Source organism: Cheilinus undulatus, linkage group 22 (assembly GCF_018320785.1).
Source record: "Cheilinus undulatus linkage group 22, ASM1832078v1, whole genome shotgun sequence".
Taxonomy (NCBI): domain Eukaryota; kingdom Metazoa; phylum Chordata; class Actinopteri; order Labriformes; family Labridae; genus Cheilinus; species Cheilinus undulatus.
In genome coordinates this window covers 35,350,030-35,372,877 of record NC_054886.1, presented here as the reverse complement: position 1 = coordinate 35,372,877, position 22,848 = coordinate 35,350,030, and the positions used below count along the sequence as shown (strand labels likewise).

Below are 22,848 nucleotides of genomic sequence, written 5' to 3'. Positions count from 1 at the left end.
AAGGATGTGGGGCGCGGTTGTGGTCTCACCTCCCTGTAGTGAGCGCCACACCTTTGGCTCCTGGATCTGCATTGGCGCATAAATCCTTCAAGCCTACTTTTGTGGACGGGGGTCCTGGAAAGGTCAAAGACTAAATGTTAGATATTCTGTTGTCACACTGTGTGAAAGCTCGCTTAGTCCTTCAAAGTAAAAGCCGCCATCACCAACGTTAAAGCTGATTTGACCCTCAGATAAAGAAATACTTACACTCAGGCTGTTCAGGACCAAAAATGGACACCATACAAACACAGCAATAAATACACATTTTATTTCATTTTTAATCAATATCTAGCCTCATCATTGATATCAAATTTTCAATTTTTGGGGGGGAAATTAACCCATTAAATGTCGGTTTAAGTGCAAAAAAACCCACTGATGTTTATGATGAAAAAAAACACAAAATAGGAAATACTTTTTTTTTATAAATTACATGCATGTGAGATTTCTCTGGAGGGGATTTTCACAGCCTTGGTAATATTAACAACAGGCAACAACTTTAATTTTTTAAGCATTTTTTAATTGAGATTTTAAAACGCCATGAATAAATAGCAAAATGAAAAAAAAAACACTCTAGATAAAAAAAAGATCTTCCCAATTTTTTGCATCAGTTTTTGTTCACAACGTCTGATTATACATATCAGGTTAAGTATAGGGTGGCAAAATCTGTTAGAGTAGCAAAAACATGTAGAAAAAGTGCTGAAAATGGATAATCAATGGCAAAGGTGGGCTGAAAAGTGTTTTTAGGGTTAAAATATTGTTTAAAATGGTCTAAAAAATGGTTTTTAGGGTTACAAATGGTAAAAATTGACTGAAAACTGTTTTTAGGATTAAAAAATGATCAAAATTGGTTGAAACGTGTTTTTAGGGTTGACATATCGTAAAATAGTCTGAAAAGGGATTTTTAGGGTTAAAATATTGTGAAAATTGGCTGAAAAGTGTGTTTTAGGCTAAGAAAATGGTTTAAAAAAAAAGGGCTGAAAAGTGTTCTTAAGGGTTAAAAAGAATTGTAAAAACGGTCTGAAAAGTGATTTTTTTTTGGTTAAAAATAGTAAAAGTGGACTGAAAAGTGATTTTTATGGTTAAAATTGGTAAAAACGACTGAAAAGTGGTTTTGAGTGTAAAAAAATGGTTAAAACGGACTGAAAAATGTTCTTTAGGGTTAAAGAAATGGTAAAAATGGTCTGAAAAGTGATTTTTATGGTTAAAAAATGGTAAAAATGGGCTGAAAAGTGATTTTTATTGTTAAACATGGTAAAAATGGGCTGAAAAGTGATTTTTATTGTTAAACATGGTAAAAATGGGCTGAAAAGTGGCTTTTAGGGTTAAATGGAAAAAGTGGGCATTTAAAGTGTTGGAAAGGTCTTAAAAATAGGAAAACTTTATTAAAAGTGGCAAAAGTAGGAAGACAGTTTCAAAAGTGAGTAAAAGGTGGCAAAAAGGGGTTAAAGAGGCAAAAAAAATCGCCAGAAAGAGACAACAATTGGTCAGAAGCTGCAAAAAACAGGTAGAAAAAGTGGTGAAAATGAGTGAAAAGTGAGAAAAATGCTTTAACAGATTGTGATGCAGTTTTAGTTAGCATGAAAGGCCATGGAAGTAGTGAAGATGTGTTAATGTTGGCAAAAATGGGCTGAAATCGGTGAAAAAGGCAGATAAAAGGTAACAAAAAAATGTTGCAAAATTGGCGTAAAGGAGGGGAAATAGGCAGAAAAGGTGATGAAAATCAGGGAAATTCAAATTCAAATGAAAAAAGGGCTTCAAATGTGTCAAAAAGACTGTGTTCTCTCAAGTTAAAAAAATTGGCTTTTCAGTTGACTAGGATTAAACCGGCCTGAGCCGCCTATTTAAAGATGCGATCTTTTGAACAGTCTCTATCAGGGTTAGCTTCATTTATACCTTTGACGTCGATCTGAGCGGTGTAGCCATCAAAGAAGACCGAGACGTCCACGTTTTTTTCAGAATACAGGACGGTGACTCCTTTATCCGTCTTCGAGATTTTCAGCTTCCCAAATTCCTTGGGTGTTTCTGTCAGGGTGAGCTCTTCTGTTCCTTTCTGCATCCAAAGTGGAGAAAACCATGATTCACATATTAAAAACAGTTTTCACCAAGTTCACTAGATTTCCTTTGTTCCCGACAGGCAGGGAGAAATAAAGAGGTGTAAATATTAGCCTATTAGCTAGATATATATGCCATATCAGCTGTAAATATTAGCCTATTAGCTAGATATACCAGCCTATATCAGCTGTAAATATTAGCCTATTAGCTAGATATACCAGCCTATATCAGCTGTAAATATTAGCCTATTAGCTAGATATACCAGCCTATATCAGCTGTAAATATTAGCCTATTAGCTAGATATACCAGCCTATATCAGCTGTAAATATTAGCCTATTAGCTAGATATACCAGCCTATATCAGCTGTAAATATTAGCCTATTAGCTAGATATACCAGCCTATATCAGCTGTAAATATTAGCCTATTAGCTAGATATACCAGCCTATATCAGCTGTAAATACTAGCCTATTAGCTGGATATATATGCCAATATCAGCTGTAAATATTAGCCTATTAGCTAGATATATATGCCATATCAGCTGTAAATATTAGCCTATTAGCTAGATATATATGCCAATATCAGCTGTAAATATTAGCCTATTAGCTAGATATATCAGCCTATATCAGCTGTAAATATTAGCCTATTAGCTAGATATACCAGCCTATATCAGATGTAAATATTAGCCTATTAGCTAGATATACCAGTCTATATCAGCTGTAAATATTAGCCTATTAGCTAGATATACCAGCCTATATCAGATGTAAATATTAGCCTATTAGCTAGATATATATGCCAATATCAGCTGTAAATATTAGCCTATTAGCTAGATATACCAGTCTATATCAGCTGTAAATATTAGCCTATTAGCTAGATATACCAGCCTATATCAGATGTAAATATTAGCCTATTAGCTAGATATATATGCCAATATCAGCTGTAAATATTAGCCTATTAGCTAGATATACCAGCCTATATCAGCTGTAAATATTAGCCTATTAGCTAGATACATCAGCCTATATCAGCTGTAAATATAAGCCTATTAGCTAGATATACCAGCCTATATCAGCTGTAAATATTAGCCTATTAGCTAGATACATCAGCCTATATCAGCTGTAAATATTAGCCTATTAGCTAGATATATATGCCAATATCAGATGTAAATATTAGCCTATTAGCTAGATATACCAGCCTATATCAGCTGTAAATATTAGCCTATTAGCTAGATATATATGCCAATATCAGATGTAAATATTAGCCTATTAGCTAGATATACCAGCCTATATCAGCTGTAAATATTAGCCTATTAGCTAGATATACCAGCCTATATCAGCTGTAAATATTAGCCTATTAGCTAGATATATCAGCCTATATCAGCTGTAAATATTAGCCTATTAGCTAGATACATCAGCCTGTATCAGATGTAAATATTAGCCTATTAGCTAGATACATCAGCCTATATCAGCTGTAAATATTAGCCTATTAGCTAGATATACCAGCCTATATCAGCTGTAAATATTAGCCTATTAGCTAGATACATCAGCCTATATCAGCTGTAAATATTAGCCTATTAGCTAGATACATCAGCCTATATCAGCTGTAAATATTAGCCTATTAGCTAGATATACCAGCCTATATCAGCTGTAAATATTAGCCTATTAGCTAGATATACCAGCCTATATCAGCTGTAAATATTAGCCTATTAGCTAGATATACCAGCCTATATCAGCTGTAAATATTAGCCTATTAGCTAGATATACCAGCCTATATCAGCTGTAAATATTAGCCTATTAGCTAGATATACCAGCCTATATCAGCTGTAAATATTAGCCTATTAGCTAGATATATCAGCCTATATCAGCTGTAAATATTAGCCTATTAGCTAGATATATCAGCCTATATCAGCTGTAAATATTAGCCTATTAGCTAGATATACCAGCCTATATCAGCTGTAAATATTAGCCTATTAGCTAGATATATCAGCCTATATCAGCTGTAAATATTAGCCTATTAGCTAGATATACCAGCCTATATCAGCTGTAAATATTAGCCTATTAGCTAGATATACCAGCCTATATCAGCTGTAAATATTAGCCTATTAGCTAGATATATCAGCCTATATCAGCTGTAAATATTAGCCTATTAGCTAGATATACCAGCCTATATCAGCTGTAAATATTAGCCTATTAGCTAGATATATCAGCCTATATCAGCTGTAAATATTAGCCTATTAGCTAGATATACCAGCCTATATCAGCTGTAAATATTAGCCTATTAGCTAGATATATCAGCCTATATCAGCTGTAAATATTAGCCTATTAGCTAGATATACCAGCCTATATCAGCTGTAAATATTAGCCTATTAGCTAGATATACCAGCCTATATCAGCTGTAAATATTAGCCTATTAGCTAGATATACCAGCCTATATCAGCTGTAAATATTAGCCTATTAGCTAGATATACCAGCCTATATCAGCTGTAAATATTAGCCTATTAGCTAGATATACCAGCCTATATCAGCTGTAAATATTAGCCTATTAGCTAGATATACCAGCCTATATCAGCTGTAAATATTAGCCTATTAGCTAGATATACCAGCCTATATCAGCTGTAAATATTAGCCTATTAGCTAGGATATACCAGTCTATATCAGCTGTAAATATTAGCCTATTAGCTAGATATACCAGCCTATATCAGCTGTAAATATTAGCCTATTAGCTAGATATATATGCCAATATCAGCTGTAAATATTAGCCTATTAGCTAGATATATCAGCCTATATCAGCTGTAAATATTAGCCTATTAGCTAGATATACCAGCCTATATCAGATGTAAATATTAGCCTATTAGCTAGATATACCAGTCTATATCAGCTGTAAATATTAGCCTATTAGCTAGATATACCAGCCTATATCAGCTGTAAATATTAGCCTATTAGCTAGATATATATGCCAATATCAGCTGTAAATATTAGCCTATTAGCTAGATATACCAGTCTATATCAGCTGTAAATATTAGCCTATTAGCTAGATATACCAGCCTATATCAGATGTAAATATTAGCCTATTAGCTAGATATATATGCCAATATCAGCTGTAAATATTAGCCTATTAGCTAGATATACCAGCCTATATCAGCTGTAAATATTAGCCTATTAGCTAGATACATCAGCCTATATCAGCTGTAAATATAAGCCTATTAGCTAGATATACCAGCCTATATCAGCTGTAAATATTAGCCTATTAGCTAGATACATCAGCCTATATCAGCTGTAAATATTAGCCTATTAGCTAGATATATATGCCAATATCAGATGTAAATATTAGCCTATTAGCTAGATATACCAGCCTATATCAGCTGTAAATATTAGCCTATTAGCTAGATATATATGCCAATATCAGATGTAAATATTAGCCTATTAGCTAGATATACCAGCCTATATCAGCTGTAAATATTAGCCTATTAGCTAGATATACCAGCCTATATCAGCTGTAAATATTAGCCTATTAGCTAGATATACCAGCCTGTATCAGATGTAAATATTAGCCTATTAGCTAGATACATCAGCCTATATCAGCTGTAAATATTAGCCTATTAGCTAGATATACCAGCCTATATCAGCTGTAAATATTAGCCTATTAGCTAGATACATCAGCCTATATCAGCTGTAAATATTAGCCTATTAGCTAGATACATCAGCCTATATCAGCTGTAAATATTAGCCTATTAGCTAGATATACCAGCCTATATCAGCTGTAAATATTAGCCTATTAGCTAGATATACCAGCCTATATCAGCTGTAAATATTAGCCTATTAGCTAGATATACCAGCCTATATCAGCTGTAAATATTAGCCTATTAGCTAGATATACCAGCCTATATCAGCTGTAAATATTAGCCTATTAGCTAGATATACCAGCCTATATCAGCTGTAAATATTAGCCTATTAGCTAGATATACCAGCCTATATCAGCTGTAAATATTAGCCTATTAGCTAGATATATCCAGCCTATATCAGCTGTAAATATTAGCCTATTAGCTAGATATATCAGCCTATATCAGCTGTAAATATTAGCCTATTAGCTAGATATACCAGCCTATATCAGCTGTAAATATTAGCCTATTAGCTAGATATATCCAGCCTATATCAGCTGTAAATATTAGCCTATTAGCTAGATATACCAGCCTATATCAGCTGTAAATATTAGCCTATTAGCTAGATATACCAGCCTATATCAGCTGTAAATATTAGCCTATTAGCTAGATATATCAGCCTATATCAGCTGTAAATATTAGCCTATTAGCTAGATATACCAGCCTATATCAGCTGTAAATATTAGCCTATTAGCTAGATATATCAGCCTATATCAGCTGTAAATATTAGCCTATTAGCTAGATATACCAGCCTATATCAGCTGTAAATATTAGCCTATTAGCTAGATATATCAGCCTATATCAGCTGTAAATATTAGCCTATTAGCTAGATATACCAGCCTATATCAGCTGTAAATATTAGCCTATTAGCTAGATATATCAGCCTATATCAGCTGTAAATATTAGCCTATTAGCTAGATATATCAGCCTATATCAGCTGTAAATATTAGCCTATTAGCTAGATATACCAGCCTATATCAGCTGTAAATATTAGCCTATTAGCTAGATATATCAGCCTATATCAGCTGTAAATATTAGCCTATTAGCTAGATATACCAGCCTATATCAGCTGTAAATATTAGCCTATTAGCTAGATATATCAGCCTATATCAGCTGTAAATATTAGCCTATTAGCTAGATATACCAGCCTATATCAGCTGTAAATATTAGCCTATTAGCTAGATATACCAGCCTATATCAGCTGTAAATATTAGCCTATTAGCTAGATATACCAGCCTATATCAGATGTAAATATTAGCCTATTAGCTAGATATATATGCCAATATCAGCTGTAAATTTTAGCCTATTAGCTAGATATACCAGCCTATATCAGCTGTAAATTTTAGCCTATTAGCTAGATATACCAGCCTATATCAGCTGTAAATATTAGCCTATTAGCTAGATATACCAGCCTATATCAGCTGTAAATATTAGCCTATTAGCTAGATATACCAGCCTATATCAGCTGTAAATATTAGCCTATTAGCTAGATACATCAGCCTATATCAGCTGTAAATATAAGCCTATTAGCTAGATATACCAGCCTATATCAGCTGTAAATATTAGCCTATTAGCTAGATACATCAGCCTATATCAGCTGTAAATATTAGCCTATTAGCTAGATATATATGCCAATATCAGCTGTAAATATTAGCCTATTAGCTAGATATACCAGCCTATATCAGCTGTAAATATTAGCCTATTAGCTAGATATATCAGCCTATATCAGCTGTAAATATTAGCCTATTAGCTAGATATATCAGCCTATATCAGCTGTAAATATTAGCCTATTAGCTAGATATACCAGCCTATATCAGCTGTAAATATTAGCCTATTAGCTAGATATACCAGCCTATATCAGCTGTAAATATTAGCCTATTAGCTAGATATACCAGCCTATATCAGCTGTAAATATTAGCCTATTAGCTAGATATACCAGCCTATATCAGCTGTAAATATTAGCCTATTAGCTAGATATACCAGCCTATATCAGCTGTAAATATTAGCCTATTAGCTAGATATACCAGCCTATATCAGATGTAAATATTAGCCTATTAGCTAGATATATATGCAAATATCAGATGTAAATATTAGCCTATTAGCTAGATATATATGCCATATCAGCTGTAAATATTAGCCTATTAGCTAGATATATATGCCAATATCAGCTGTAAATATTAGCCTATTAGCTAGATATATCAGCCTATATCAGCTGTAAATATTAGCCTATTAGCTAGATATACCAGCCTATATCAGATGTAAATATTAGCCTATTAGCTAGATATACCAGTCTATATCAGCTGTAAATATTAGCCTATTAGCTAGATATACCAGCCTATATCAGATGTAAATATTAGCCTATTAGCTAGATATATATGCCAATATCAGCTGTAAATTTTAGCCTATTAGCTAGATATACCAGCCTATATCAGCTGTAAATTTTAGCCTATTAGCTAGATATACCAGCCTATATCAGATGTAAATATTAGCCTATTAGCTAGATATATATGCCAATATCAGCTGTAAATATTAGCCTATTAGCTAGATATACCAGCCTATATCAGCTGTAAATATTAGCCTATTAGCTAGATACATCAGCCTATATCAGCTGTAAATATAAGCCTATTAGCTAGATATACCAGCCTATATCAGCTGTAAATATTAGCCTATTAGCTAGATACATCAGCCTATATCAGCTGTAAATATTAGCCTATTAGCTAGATATATATGCCAATATCAGCTGTAAATATTAGCCTATTAGCTAGATATACCAGCCTATATCAGCTGTAAATATTAGCCTATTAGCTAGATATATAGCCAATATCAGATGTAAATATTAGCCTATTAGCTAGATATACCAGCCTATATCAGCTGTAAATATTAGCCTATTAGCTAGATATACCAGCCTATATCAGCTGTAAATATTAGCCTATTAGCTAGATATATCAGCCTATATCAGCTGTAAATATTAGCCTATTAGCTAGATACATCAGCCTGTATCAGATGTAAATATTAGCCTATTAGCTAGATACATCAGCCTATATCAGCTGTAAATATTAGCCTATTAGCTAGATATACCAGCCTATATCAGCTGTAAATATTAGCCTATTAGCTAGATACATCAGCCTATATCAGCTGTAAATATTAGCCTAATAGCTAGATATACATCAGCCTATATCAGCTGTAAATATTAGCCTATTAGCTAGATATACCAGCCTATATCAGCTGTAAATATTAGCCTATTAGCTAGATATACCAGCCTATATCAGCTGTAAATATTAGCCTATTAGCTAGATATACCAGCCTATATCAGCTGTAAATATTAGCCTATTAGCTAGATATACCAGCCTATATCAGCTGTAAATATTAGCCTATTAGCTAGATATACCAGCCTATATCAGCTGTAAATATTAGCCTATTAGCTAGATATACCAGCCTATATCAGCTGTAAATATTAGCCTATTAGCTAGATATACCAGCCTATATCAGCTGTAAATATTAGCCTATTAGCTAGATATATCAGCCTATATCAGCTGTAAATATTAGCCTATTAGCTAGATATACCAGCCTATATCAGCTGTAAATATTAGCCTATTAGCTAGATATATCAGCCTATATCAGCTGTAAATATTAGCCTATTAGCTAGATATACCAGCCTATATCAGCTGTAAATATTAGCCTATTAGCTAGATATATCAGCCTATATCAGCTGTAAATATTAGCCTATTAGCTAGATATACCAGCCTATATCAGCTGTAAATATTAGCCTATTAGCTAGATATATCAGCCTATATCAGCTGTAAATATTAGCCTATTAGCTAGATATATCAGCCTATATCAGCTGTAAATATTAGCCTATTAGCTAGATATACCAGCCTATATCAGCTGTAAATATTAGCCTATTAGCTAGATATATCAGCCTATATCAGCTGTAAATATTAGCCTATTAGCTAGATATACCAGCCTATATCAGCTGTAAATATTAGCCTATTAGCTAGATATATCAGCCTATATCAGCTGTAAATATTAGCCTATTAGCTAGATATATCAGCCTATATCAGCTGTAAATTTTAGCCTATTAGCTAGATATACCAGCCTATATCAGCTGTAAATTTTAGCCTATTAGCTAGATATACCAGCCTATATCATCTGTAAATTTTAGCCTATTAGCTAGATATACCAGCCTATATCAGCTGTAAATTTTAGCCTATTAGCTAGATATACCAGCCTATATCAGCTGTAAATTTTAGCCTATTAGCTAGATATACCAGCCTATATCAGCTGTAAATATTAGCCTATTAGCTAGATATACCAGCCTATATCAGCTGCAAATATTAGCCTATTAGCTAGATATACCAGCCTATATCATCTGTAAATATTAGCCTATTAGCTAGATATACCAGCCTGTATCAGATGTAAATACTAGCTGATTTCCGTGGTTAATATTAGGGCATATCATCTTTATACATCAGCAAATATCGACTGTAGATATTAGTCTATATCAGCTGCAAATAATGATCAAATTATTTGTTAATATCAACCTCTATCGACTATAATTGTCAGCCTATTTCAGCTGTGAATATCGGCCTACTCTGGCTATAATTATCAGCCCATATAGGCTGAAAGTATCGGCCTATTTCAGCTGTAAAACAGCCAGAATCAGCTGTAAATACGGACTGTTTGAGCAGTGAATATCTTTCTAAATCTGCTGTTAGTGTTGGTCTTTTTCAGCTGTATGAATCAGCCTTAATCAGCAAAGAGTGGCCTATATCAGCTACAGATATCAGTCTATACTGATGGTGAATATCAGCCTAAACTACTTTTACATATCAGCTGAAATTCATTCTAAATATTCACATATCAAATATCAACAAACACCCAGGTGTACTTGCAGCTTTCTGGAGGATCTTTTTGTTTGTCGTCTGTGATTTTAGGACAGATTTGATGCCCTAGGTGTTTCCAACCAGCCGTCAGCTAAATATTAGCCTATTAGCTAGATATCCAGCCTATATCAGCTGTAAATATTAGCCTATTAGCTAGTAATCACAGCGGTCTGGGATGGAGGCTAATTTTCCACTGCTGTCTATGACGGAGGGTCCGGTGAAGGAGCAGGTGGCTCTGAAGTCCTTCTTCAGAGGCATGTTAGCTGGGGAACAGGAAGGGTTCAGGTCACAGAAGATGAGCCTATATCAGCTGTTAAAGGAGCCTATTAGCTAGAACATCCTCCTCTGAGCTGTAAATATTAGCCTATTCAACTAGAAGCACACCTGAAGATATCAGCTGTAAAAAGTCCTATTAGCTAGATATTAGCCTATATCAGCTGTAAATATTCCCCAGCCTATTAGGGCCATGGAGGTCAGAAAATACCAGCCTATATCATAAAGTCAAGCCTGTGATTCTGATATTTTACCTATATCAGCTGAAATATTAGCCTATTATTATATACCAGCCTAAACAGGAATTTTACACTGTTAAACAATATAGCCTTTTTTCTAAATGTAAACCACCTTTTTGACTTTTACCTTGTTATCGATAATGTTAACAATGTGGATGATAAACCATCAGGAAAGTAATGTAAGGATAGCTAAGCCTATATCAGCTGTAAATATTAGCCTATTAGCTAGATATACCAGCCTATATCAGCTGCAAATATTAGCCTATTAGCTAGATATACCAGCCTATATCATCTGTAAATATTAGCCTATTAGCTAGATATACCAGCCTGTATCAGATGTAAATACTAGCTGATTTCCGTGGTTAATATTAGGGCATATCATCTTTATACATCAGCAAATATCGACTGTAGATATTAGTCTATATCAGCTGCAAATAATGATCAAATTAATTGTTAATATCAACCTCTATCGACTATAATTGTCAGCCTATTTCAGCTGTGAATATCGGCCTACTCTGGCTATAATTATCAGCCCATATAGGCTGAAAGTATCGGCCTATTTCAGCTGTAAAACAGCCAGAATCAGCTGTAAATACGGACTGTTTGAGCAGTGAATATCTTTCTAAATCTGCTGGGTTAGGCCTGTTGGACTAGACTTTTTGGCCTGTATGAATCAGCCTTAATCAGCAAAGAGTTTTGGCCTATATCAGGTGGACTAGACTATCAGGGTTTTGGCCTGATGGTGAATATCAGGGTTTTGGCCTAAACTACTTTTACATATCAGACTGAAATTCATGGTGGACTAGACTGCAGGGTTCACATATCAAATATCAACAAACACCCAGGTGTACTAGACTGCAGCTTTTGGCCTGGAGGACTTTTTGTTTTGGCCTGGATGGTGGACTGACTGATTTTGGACAGATGGTGATAGACTTCAGGGTTTTGGCCTGACTGGTGGACTAGACTGCAGGAAACCAGCAGACAATAAAAAAAACATGAATTCTAACTGAGCTTACCTTGACTCTCCCGCCCTGCAGCAGCTCATATGAAGTAGTCAGGTGTTTCACAACCACCGTGTCCAGAACTAGCTGCAGGGTTTTGGCCTGATTCCCGTACTTTGGCCTGATGGTGTCGGTGGCCTGGATGGTGGACTAGACTGGGTTTTGGCCTGGTAATCACAGGGTCTGGGATGGTGGACTAATTGGGTTTTGGCCACTGCTGGGTTTTGGCCTGGATGGTGGACTGAAGGTTTGGCCTGGATGGTGGACTAGACTGAAGTTTCTTCAGAGGCAGGGTTGGCCTGGATGGTGGACTAGACTGCAGGGTTTTGGCCTGGATGGTGGACTAGACTGCAGGGTTTTGGCCTGGATGGTGGACTAGACTGCAGGGTTTTGGCCTGGATGGTGGACTAGACTGCAGGGTTTTGGCCTGGATGGTGGACTAGACTTCAGGGTTTTGGCCTGGATGGTGGACTAGACTGCAGGGTTTTGGCCTGGATGGTGGACTAGACTTCAGGGTTTTGGCCTGGATGGTGGACTAGACTGCAGGGTTTTGGCCTGGATGGTGGACTAGACTGCAGGGTTTTGGCCTGGATGGTGGACTAGACTGCAGGGTTTTGGCCTGGATGGTGGACTAGACTTCAGGGTTTTGGCCTGATGGGGGACTAGACTGCAGGGTTTTGGCCTGGATGGTGGACTAGACTGCAGGGTTTTGGCCTGGATGGTGGACTAGACTGCAGGGTTTTGGCCTGGATGGTGGACTAGACTGCAGGGTTTTGGCCTGGATGGTGGACTAGACTTCAGGGTTTTGGCCTGGATGGTGGACTAGACTTCAGGGTTTTGGCCTGGATGGTGGACTAGACTGCAGGGGTTTGGCCTGGATGGTGGACTAGACTGCAGGGTTTTGGCCTGGATGGTGGACTAGACTGCAGGGTTTTGGCCTGGATGGTGGACTAGACTGCAGGGTTTTGGCCTGGATGGTGGACTAGACTGCAGGGTTTTGGCCTGGATGGTGGACTAGACTGCAGGGTTTTGGCCTGGATGGTGGACTAGACTTCAGGGTTTTGGCCTGGATGGTGGACTAGACTTCAGGGTTTTGGCCTGGATGGTGGACTAGACTGCAGGGGTTTGGCCTGGATGGTGGACTAGACTGCAGGGTTTTGGCCTGGATGGTGGACTAGACTGCAGGGTTTTGGCCTGGATGGTGGACTAGACTTCAGGGTTTTGGCCTGGATGGTGGACTAGACTGCAGGGTTTTGGCCTGGATGGTGGACTAGACTGCAGGGTTTTGGCCTGGATGGTGGACTAGACTGCAGGGTTTTGGCCTGGATGGTGGACTAGACTTCAGGGTTTTGGCCTGGATGGTGGACTAGACTGCAGCGGTTTGGCCTGGATTGTGGACTAGAATGCAGGGTTTTGGCCTGGATGGTGGACTAGACTGCAGGGTTTTGGCCTGGATGGTGGACTAGACTGCAGGGTTTTGGCCTGGATGGTGGACTAGACTTCAGGGTTTTGGCCTGGATGGTGGACTAGACTTCAGGGTTTTGGCCTGGATGGTGGACTAGAATGCAGGGTTATTGCCTGGCTGGAGGACTAGACTGCAGGGTTTTGGCCTGGATGGTGGACTAGACTGCAGGGTTTTGGCCTGGATGGTGGACTAGACTTCAGGGTTTTGGCCTGGATGGTGGACTAGACTGCAGGGTTTTGGCCTGGATGGTGGACTAGACTGCAGGGTTTTGGCCTGGATGGTGGACTAGACTGCAGGGTTTTGGCCTGGATGGTGGACTAGACTGCAGGGTTTTGGCCTGGATGGTGGACTAGACTTCAGGGTTTTGGCCTGGATGGTGGACTAGACTGCAGGGTTTTGGCCTGGATGGTGGACTAGACTGCAGGGTTTTGGCCTGGATGGTGGACTAGACTGCAGGGTTTTGGCCTGGATGGTGGACTAGACTGCAGGGTTTTGGCCTGGATGGTGGACTAGACTGCAGGGTTTTGGCCTGGATGGTGGACTAGACTGCAGGGTTTTGGCCTGGATGGTGGACTAGACTGCAGGGTTTTGGCCTGGATGGTGGACTAGACTGCAGGGTTTTGGCCTGGATGGTGGACTAGACTGCAGGGTTTTGGCCTGGATGGTGGACTAGACTTCAGGGTTTTGGCCTGGATGGTGGACTAGACTGCAGGGTTTTGGCCTGGATGGTGGACTAGACTGCAGGGTTTTGGCCTGGATGGTGGACTAGACTTCAGGGTTTTGGCCTGGATGGTGGACTAGACTGCAGGGTTTTGGCCTGGATGGTGGACTAGACTGCAGGGTTTTGGCCTGGATGGTGGACTAGACTTCAGGGTTTTGGCCTGGATGGTGGACTAGACTGCAGGGTTTAGCCTGGATGGTGGACTAGACTGCAGGGTTTTGGCCTGGATGGTGGACTAGACTTCAGGGTTTTGGCCTGGATGGTGGACTAGACTGCAGGGTTTAGGCCTGGATGGTGGACTAGACTGCAGGGTTTTGGCCTGGATGGTGGACTAGACTGCAGGGTTTTGGCCTGGATGGTGGACTAGACTGCAGGGTTTTGGCCTGGATGGTGGACTAGACTGCAGGGTTTTGGCCTGGATGGTGGACTAGACTGCAGGGTTTTGGCCTGGATGGTGGACTAGACTGCAGGGTTTTGGCCTGGATGGTGGACTAGACTGCAGGGTTTTGGCCTGGATGGTGGACTAGACTGCAGGGTTTTGGCCTGGATGGTGGACTAGACTGCAGGGTTTTGGCCTGGATGGTGGACTAGACTGCAGGGTTTTGGCCTGGATGGTGGACTAGACTGCAGGGTTTTGGCCTGGATGGTGGACTAGACTTCAGGGTTTTGGCCTGGATGGTGGACTAGACTGCAGGGTTTTGGCCTGGATGGTGGACTAGACTGCAGGGTTTTGGCCTGGATGGTGGACTAGACTGCAGGGTTTTGGCCTGGATGGTGGACTAGACTGCAGGGTTTTGGCCTGGATGGTGGACTAGACTGCAGGGTTTTGGCCTGGATGGTGGACTAGACTTCAGGGTTTTGGCCTGGATGGTGGACTAGACTGCAGGGTTTTGGCCTGGATGGTGGACTAGACTGCAGGGTTTTGGCCTGGATGGTGGACTAGACTTCAGGGTTTTGGCCTGGATGGTGGACTAGACTGCAGGGTTTTGGCCTGGATGGTGGACTAGACTGCAGGGTTTTGGCCTGGATGGTGGACTAGACTGCAGGGTTTTGGCCTGGATGGTGGACTAGACTGCAGGGTTTTGGCCTGGATGGTGGACTAGACTGCAGGGTTTTGGCCTGGATGGTGGACTAGACTGCAGGGTTTTGGCCTGGATGGTGGACTAGACTTCAGGGTTTTGGCCTGGATGGTGGACTAGACTTCAGGGTTTTGGCCTGGATGGTGGACTAGACTGCAGGGTTTTGGCCTGGATGGTGGACTAGACTGCAGGGTTTTGGCCTGGATGGTGGACTAGACTGCAGGGTTTTGGCCATTTACTGCTTGAATGATTGGTGAGTTCTGTGTAGGTTTGCTTCACCCTTTATAAGGAAAATAATCATTTTATAGTCATCAATAGTAAACATAACACAGAACACGTTTCAGGACTTTCCATACACTGTAAAAAAAAAAACAACAACTAGATTTTCATGATTTATTTATTTTTGATTTATTAGTAAAAGACTGAATGAAGTCCTTTTCAAAATTAAACTGCTAAATTTGACTTTGTATTGATTTTTACTTTCTGCAAACAATTTTATTAAAAATCTAATAGATCAGACTATTTTTATCACCAAACTAGTGACATCTGGGGCTAAATTAAACATTATACAGCTGCTGAGAGGCCATTTCAAAACATCGCGATATAAGGTAAGTGTACCCATTAAGCCCACCAACATCTAAGTTCACGTATTTTTCATAGATACTAAGATGGTTTATAAACATGATCATTTGTTAAAATGAAGGATTAATCTCTCATTTTAAAGTATATTTATTTACTTATGCATATTTTAAAGAACAAATCAAAGACATTTTTTGAATAAAGTCAAAAGTCTGGCATGGGCTTCATTGGTACTGAGGTACCATTTAAGCTCATCTGTGTTCCAAATAAACCCTCAACCACATTTACTGACAGAAATATAAAAATCTATTATTTTCTCAGGTAGTAAACACATATTCATTCAGTAACATGTTATACATGTTAAAATAATTTTTTGAACTAACAAACATGACTAAGAAGGCCTCAAACTAATTTTCATTGGCTTCAGTATTTAACATTTCATTGAACATTTTATTTAATATTTATAAAATTTGATTAAATATTGACAAAATAAAAAAATGTATTTGTTTTTAAAAGTATTAAATGACATTATCGTGCATCAACAATATCGTATTGAACTAGGATTTAATGTTTGGCTGTAACAATGATGATTTTAGGACAGTTGCTGTAATTCTTCCTTTTTGTTGGCATTTTTCTCAAATTAACTGACATAACAGTTCTTCTGGGCAGTGTGTGATCTGTGATGTACTGGTGTTAATGAAGTTAGTATAACAACATCCAACACAGGATTACAGTGAAAAGCTATCAGAAATGTCATTATTTCCTATTGAAACACACCAGATGGGCTTAAATGGAACAGACTGGGCTTAAATGGTTCTGCAGTGACTTCCAGGGAAATAAAGATAATATTTTCTCACCAAAATGAAACAAATGCATAAAGAAATGCCTGTAGCCTAAATATGCTGTAAAACTCGCCATCCCTCTTTAGCCAAACTTTCTGAATTATCAAGGAGTTCTTGTTCAAAGTTAGCTTACGCTAGCTGTTTTTTGGGTCACTGTACCATTTAAGCCCACCTTGGAAAAAAGACATTTTTGAAAATATTTCACCCACCCAAACCATTTTTTGTATCTTAATTTGAAGATTTATGTAAAATGAATCAGAAAACACTTAGTTTGTGTTCTTATCATTTTTAATCCTTCAGCAGTGTATCTATCAGTACGGCTACATGTACTGACTAGTGATTAGCTCGCTACGCTAGCTAGCATGACTCAGCTTTTCACATGAAACTAAATAGAAAGAAATGACAAAAAACTACTGGTTTATACACAAAAACAAATCAATAATCTCTCAGATTACATGATATGAATGTATTTACCAAGTCAGTGGCTGAAAATAGTTGAACAGAGGTTTTTTCTGAGGGTCCAAAACACCAAAGTTTTGAGGCGACTTTATCTGAGCCTCCTTGAGACCGCACAAATGTAGGCGGGCCTTATTCAATATCGACAAATGTGATTGGTGCCAAACAAAAACTGAGATATGATTAAGAAATTGTGTGATTGGAAAAACTAATGTATAACATTAGAAAGGCCCCTCTTTTTTTAAATTGACTTCAGAGTTACAAGTGGGCTTAGATGGTGCCTGGACTTAATGGGTACACTTACCCTATATCGTGTATCGGGGTACAGCAAAAATAAATCGGGATATCAATTTTAGGCTATATCGCCCAGCCCTACTACAGAGCCTCAGTCCAGTGGATCCAACATGGCTACCATGTGTGCTTACCTTGGCTCGCTTTAAGAAGGGACATCAGGAGTAGGAGTCCGATCATGTTGGGAGAGTTTTGTTGGCTCACAGAAAGCTGGAAGACATAAAGTTACACACGTGTCAGAGGAGGCAAACATGGGCAAAATATGGCTGAAAAAAAAGTGATGAAACTGGTAAAGAAAAAGGAGCTCCAAGATGAGGCAACTATTACCCAGGATGCTAGCACCAAGTCTACTGATAAACCACACATCGATAACAGATCTGGGGAGGGACCAGTCTCTGGGTCTGTCAGGGTCCGGTCTCTGGGTCTGTCAGGGTCTATTCTTTTAGTTTGACAGGGTTCATTCTTTGGTCTGTCAGGGTCCAGTCTCTGGGTTTATCAGGGTCCACTCTCTGGGTTTATCAGGGTCCACTCTCTGGGTTTATCAGGGTCCAGTCTCTGGGTTTATCAGGGTCCAGTCTCTGGGTTTGTCAGGGTCCAGTCTCTGGGTTTATCAGGGTCCACTCTCTGGGTTTATCAGGGTCCACTCTCTGGGTTTATCAGGGTCCAGTCTCTGGGTTTGTCAGGGTCCACTCTGGGTTTATCAGGGTCCATTCTCTGGTTCTGTCAGGGGTCCTGTCAACTCTGTGGTCAGGCCTGACTCTCACATAGGTATAATTTGCACCATATCTGGTATTCAAACAGAGAATTGTTACATATCATTGTTTTAGATGTGCTGCATTCTGTTTGCAGAGAGAAGCAGACAGGTGAGGAGTGTGCTGTTGCTCTTACCTGTCCAGGTTTGGATGAAGCAGCTGAAGGTTTCTGATCAGGAGACTCTCTGAGGATACTGCAGCTGATGTCCAGGTGTGTCTGCTGCTCTCTCTGTTTGCTCGGCTCTTTTTATCTGCATCCTCACTGCTGCTCACACCTGAGGAGAACGGAGAGAGGAGGAGTTAAGGTGAGAAAAACAGGCCCACGACTTTGGAGTATGAATTAAAAAACTGTCAATTTACCTCTACGTGGCACTGAGAAGGTTTAACCCCTCTCCCCCAACAGGTAAAAGCTGTTCTTAAAGCTGCAGGCAGAGGTGGTCCAAATCAAACTTTTTCTTCTGTTTCAATAGAAAGAAATGATGATTGTGGACCTGTGAACAATTCAAACTAACTCAATACAGGTGCCCTAGTGTTACGTTTTAAAGAAGATGTAGCCTATGTAAACACTCCTAAACCGGGAGCTGAGCTGTTGAAGGTACTAGTCTGAGTCTCCCAAGACATAATCAAAGAAGATTCACTCCAATGTGACTTTCTGAAAGGAGATCTGAGCCAGAAAGTAAAGCTTTGAATGTTGTAACTGTAACCAGAATATGGACCCTGATAAACCCAGAGAATGGACCCTGATAAACCCAGAGAATGGACCCTGATGAACCCTGAGAATGGACCCTGATAAACCCTGAGAATGGACCCTGATAAACCCTGAGAATGGACCCTGATAAACCCAGAGAATGGACCCTGATAAACCCTGAGAATGGCCCCTGATGAACCCAGAGAATGGACCCTGATGAACCCTGAGAATGGACCCTGATAAACCCTGAGAATGGACCCTGATAAACCCAGAGAATGGACCCTGATAAACCCAGAGAATGGACCCTGATAAACCAGAGAATGGACCCTGATAAACCCTGAGAATGGACCCTGATAAACCAGAGAATGGACCCTGATAAACCAGAGAATGGACCCTGATGAACCCAGAGAATGGACCCTGATAAACCAGAGAATGGACCCTGATGAACCCAGAGAATGGAACCTGATAAACCCTTAGAATATGGAACCTGATAAACCCAGAGAATGGACCCTGATAAACCAGAGAATGGACCCTGATAAACCAGAGAATGGACCCTGATGAACCCAGAGAATGGAACCTGATAAACCCTTAGAATATGGACCCTGATAAACCCAGAGAATGGACCCTGATAAACCCTTAGAATATGGAACCTGATAAACCCTTAGAATATGGACCCTGATAAACCCTGAGAATGGACCCTGATAAACCCTTAGAATGGACCCTGATAAACCAGAGAATGGACCCTGATGAACCCTTAGAATATGGAACCTGATAAACCCAGAGAATGGACCCTGATAAACCCTTAGAATGGACCCTGATAAACCCAGAGAATGGACCCTGATAAACCCAGAGAATGGACCCTGATAAACCCAGAGAATGGACCCTGATAAACCCAGAGAATGGACCCTGATAAACCCTTAGAATGGACCCTGATAAACCCAGAGAATGGACCCTGATAAACCCAGAGAATGGACCCTGATAAACCCAGAGAATGGACCCTGATAAACCCTTAGAATGGACCCTGATAAACCCTGAGAATGGACCCTGATAAACCCTTAGAATATGGAACCTGATAAACCCAGAGAATGGACCCTGATAAACCCTTAGAATATGGAACCTGATAAACCCAGAGACTGGACCCTGATAAACCCTGAGAATGGACCCTGATAATCCCAGAGAATGGACCCTGATAAACCCAGAGAATGGACCCTGATGAACCCAGAGACTGGACCCAAGATCAGATAAGATGAGAAGATAAAAGATCAGACAAGATGAGACAAGATAAGGTTATTTCGGATAAGGTAGTATTAGTGAGTGATGAGTTAAGATAAGTTGGATAGAATAAGGTAAGTTTTAAAAAGGTAACTTAAGAAATCATAAGTAAGTTAAGATAAACATGATAGGATAAGGTAAGATAGTCAAACTCTCATGCTGGGCTGCTGTCATCACTCAGCAGCTTAACATCCCAGCCTTAGCATGTCATTGTACATGTCTTTAGTTATGCTTTCTGATGTCATATTGCTCATCAGACTGATAGCATGCTGTACTTACAACCCTCAGAGTAGTTAGTGTCACAGAGGAATGAAGCAGAGCCAGACGCCGTCATTAGAGACGTCTGATTGGCTCTGAGGTGTTCCCCACTCTCATGCTCTCAAAGCTTCTTTATTCTTTATGGAAAGGTCTACACAATCTGGAGCTACTGGACTCATATCTATCTGATATTTTTCTAAGCTTTTATGCAAACTAACATTCCAAAATGATGGCAGCAGCACATCTCAAAAAAGTAGGGACAGGGCCAGGGGTGTAGCACAGGGGAAAAAGGTTACTGATTAAACCCAGAGAATGGACCCTGATAAGGACCCTAGAGAATGGACCCTGATAAAGTGTTTTTGTGTCTTAGTGATAAACCCAGAGAATGGACCCTGATAAACCAACTAAATGAATCTGATAAACAGAGAATGGAAATTTGTATCAAATGATAAATGAGAATGGACTCTGCTCCTCCCTTAGAAATGTCCAAATGGTATAGCACAGCAGAATAATGAAAGTTAATTTAATTTAACCCTAGTAAAAAAAACTGCTCTTACATTTGGGAAAGGATGGTTCAGAAATACATTTAAATGCAGAGATATTTGTAAAAAGGTTAAGGGGGTCCTGTGTAATATTCTGGACAGGGCCATGTTTACCATTGTGTAGCATCCCCTCTTCTTCTAACAACAGTCTGTAAATGTCTGGGCAGTGAGGAGAGCAGTTACTGGGAGAGGAATGTTGTCCCATTCTTGTCTGATGTAGGATTCTAGCTGCTCAACAGTCCCAGGTCTTTGCTGGAGTCACTGACGTCTGTTATTCACATTTTACACAGCGACCCAACTTTTTCGGAATTGGGGTTGTAAAGTAAAAAGTAGATTTTTTCAAAGTTTACTTACAGTGCCCCTATCTGATCATTATGAAGTGTCAGCTCCTTCTAAAGCCTTTCTTTATGAACATGAGCGTGTAGCAACACTCCTGGTAAAGTTAATTATGGGAGCACTTTAACAATAGGCAAATTTCTATGTCATTAAAAGCATGATGCAGCTCAGAACATTCCAGCAGAGTTATTTGTAAAATGTGACAGGTTCTCTGAAAAGCTTAATCTCAGACAGGCACATGTGTACATGACTCTGTTGAGCTGTTCTCTGTTATTGTTGCTTCCACAAAAGAACATCATGCACTATAATCAGCATAAACTCACAAAACCACGGACCACTTTATGTTTCAGACTATTAGTATCTGCATGACATGTAGGGGGTGGGTAAAGAACCATCTAGTCTGGAGTCTTAGGGGCATTGGTTGACATGTAAACAGATGAATCAGTGGTACAGTTCTTTGGTTTCTCTTGGTAGGGAACATAATCAGTTCTACTCTGCATGTCTAAAACCTCCTCTGTTTCAGCCCTCCTCAGAACCAGCTGTTCCTGTGTCTGTGGCTTTAAATGTTAATGAGCTGTCTGACTCCGCCCCTCTCAGGAAGTGGGTTCTGATTCTTAGGGACAGGCCGGGGGCACATGTTTTTGTTAAAAAAACCTGAAAAAGTGTATTTTTCATAATATGTGACCTTAAAGGCCACACGAATGATGGCTGTGATGATACAAAAGAATAAATCTAAAAATAGAATGAGACAAACCAGAATGAAATTGATTAGATAAAATAAAAAAAATAGATAACAATACAAGAAAATAACAAAATAAAAGTGTTTAAGTGAAAAAACAAAAAAAAGCAATGATGAAATGAATATAACATAAAAATATCAAAAATGCAATACATAAGATCAAAATTTAGAAATAAAATTAAAAGAACAAAGAATGGACTGAAAAATAAGTGTTATTTAATCTTTACATAAATAATAAAATAAAAGAATTTTTTAAAAGAATTTTTTAAAATTTTGCAATACAAAATAATTTTTTCCAAGCGAATAATACATAATAATAGTATATCATATATATATATTATATATAAAACATATATTATAGTATGTAATAGTAATAATAATACATAGAGCTTTTGTTTATTTATCATAGTAATAATAATAATTATTAGAATTATTATAACAATAATGAAATATGTATAAAATGATTATAATAGTAATAGTCATAGTAATTATAATATTTATAATCATCATCATCATCATCATCATAATACAACTAATAATTATTAGAATTATAATTGATAATTGATTATAATAACAATAATGATTATAATAATAACAAAAATGATATTAATAATAATGATAATATTGATAATGCTTCTAATGAATAATATTAATGACAACAATAATTATTATCATCATTATTATTATTA

At 38.5% G+C, this 22,848-nt stretch overlaps 2 protein-coding genes and 1 long non-coding RNA gene across 4 annotated transcripts in view; 1 reads left to right on the top strand and 2 right to left on the bottom strand.

Moving 5' to 3' along the window:
- LOC121504403 (alpha-tectorin-like) overlaps nt 1–2,235 on the bottom strand; it is a 34,544-nt gene extending 32,309 nt beyond the window's left edge. The window contains exons 1-2 of the mRNA XM_041779126.1: nt 1,933–2,235; nt 30–114 (exon numbers count right to left, since the gene is read on the bottom strand). Coding sequence (XP_041635060.1) covers nt 30–114; nt 1,933–2,095 — 248 coding nt within the window. The 5' untranslated portion in view covers nt 2,096–2,235. The remainder of the gene's footprint in view (nt 1–29; nt 115–1,932) is intronic.
- An 8,547-nt stretch (nt 2,236–10,782) lies between these two features.
- The window catches only part of LOC121504415, a 16,606-nt gene continuing 4,540 nt past the window's right edge, over nt 10,783–22,848 (bottom strand). The window contains exons 2-5 of one of the 2 annotated variants that reach the window (XR_005991458.1): nt 18,685–18,782; nt 18,461–18,599; nt 17,707–17,782; nt 10,783–10,889 (exon numbers count right to left, since the gene is read on the bottom strand). This is a non-coding gene — a long non-coding RNA (uncharacterized LOC121504415). Of the gene's footprint in view, nt 10,890–17,706; nt 17,783–18,460; nt 18,600–18,684; nt 19,156–22,848 lie in introns of those variants that run through there. The other variant, XR_005991457.1, reaches the window with a different exon arrangement.
- LOC121504396 (apolipoprotein(a)-like) overlaps nt 18,611–22,848 on the top strand; it is a 23,955-nt gene continuing 19,717 nt past the window's right edge. Inside the window, exon 1 of the mRNA XM_041779114.1 lies at nt 18,611–18,629. The gene's annotated coding sequence lies outside the window, so the exon portion shown is untranslated. The remainder of the gene's footprint in view (nt 18,630–22,848) is intronic.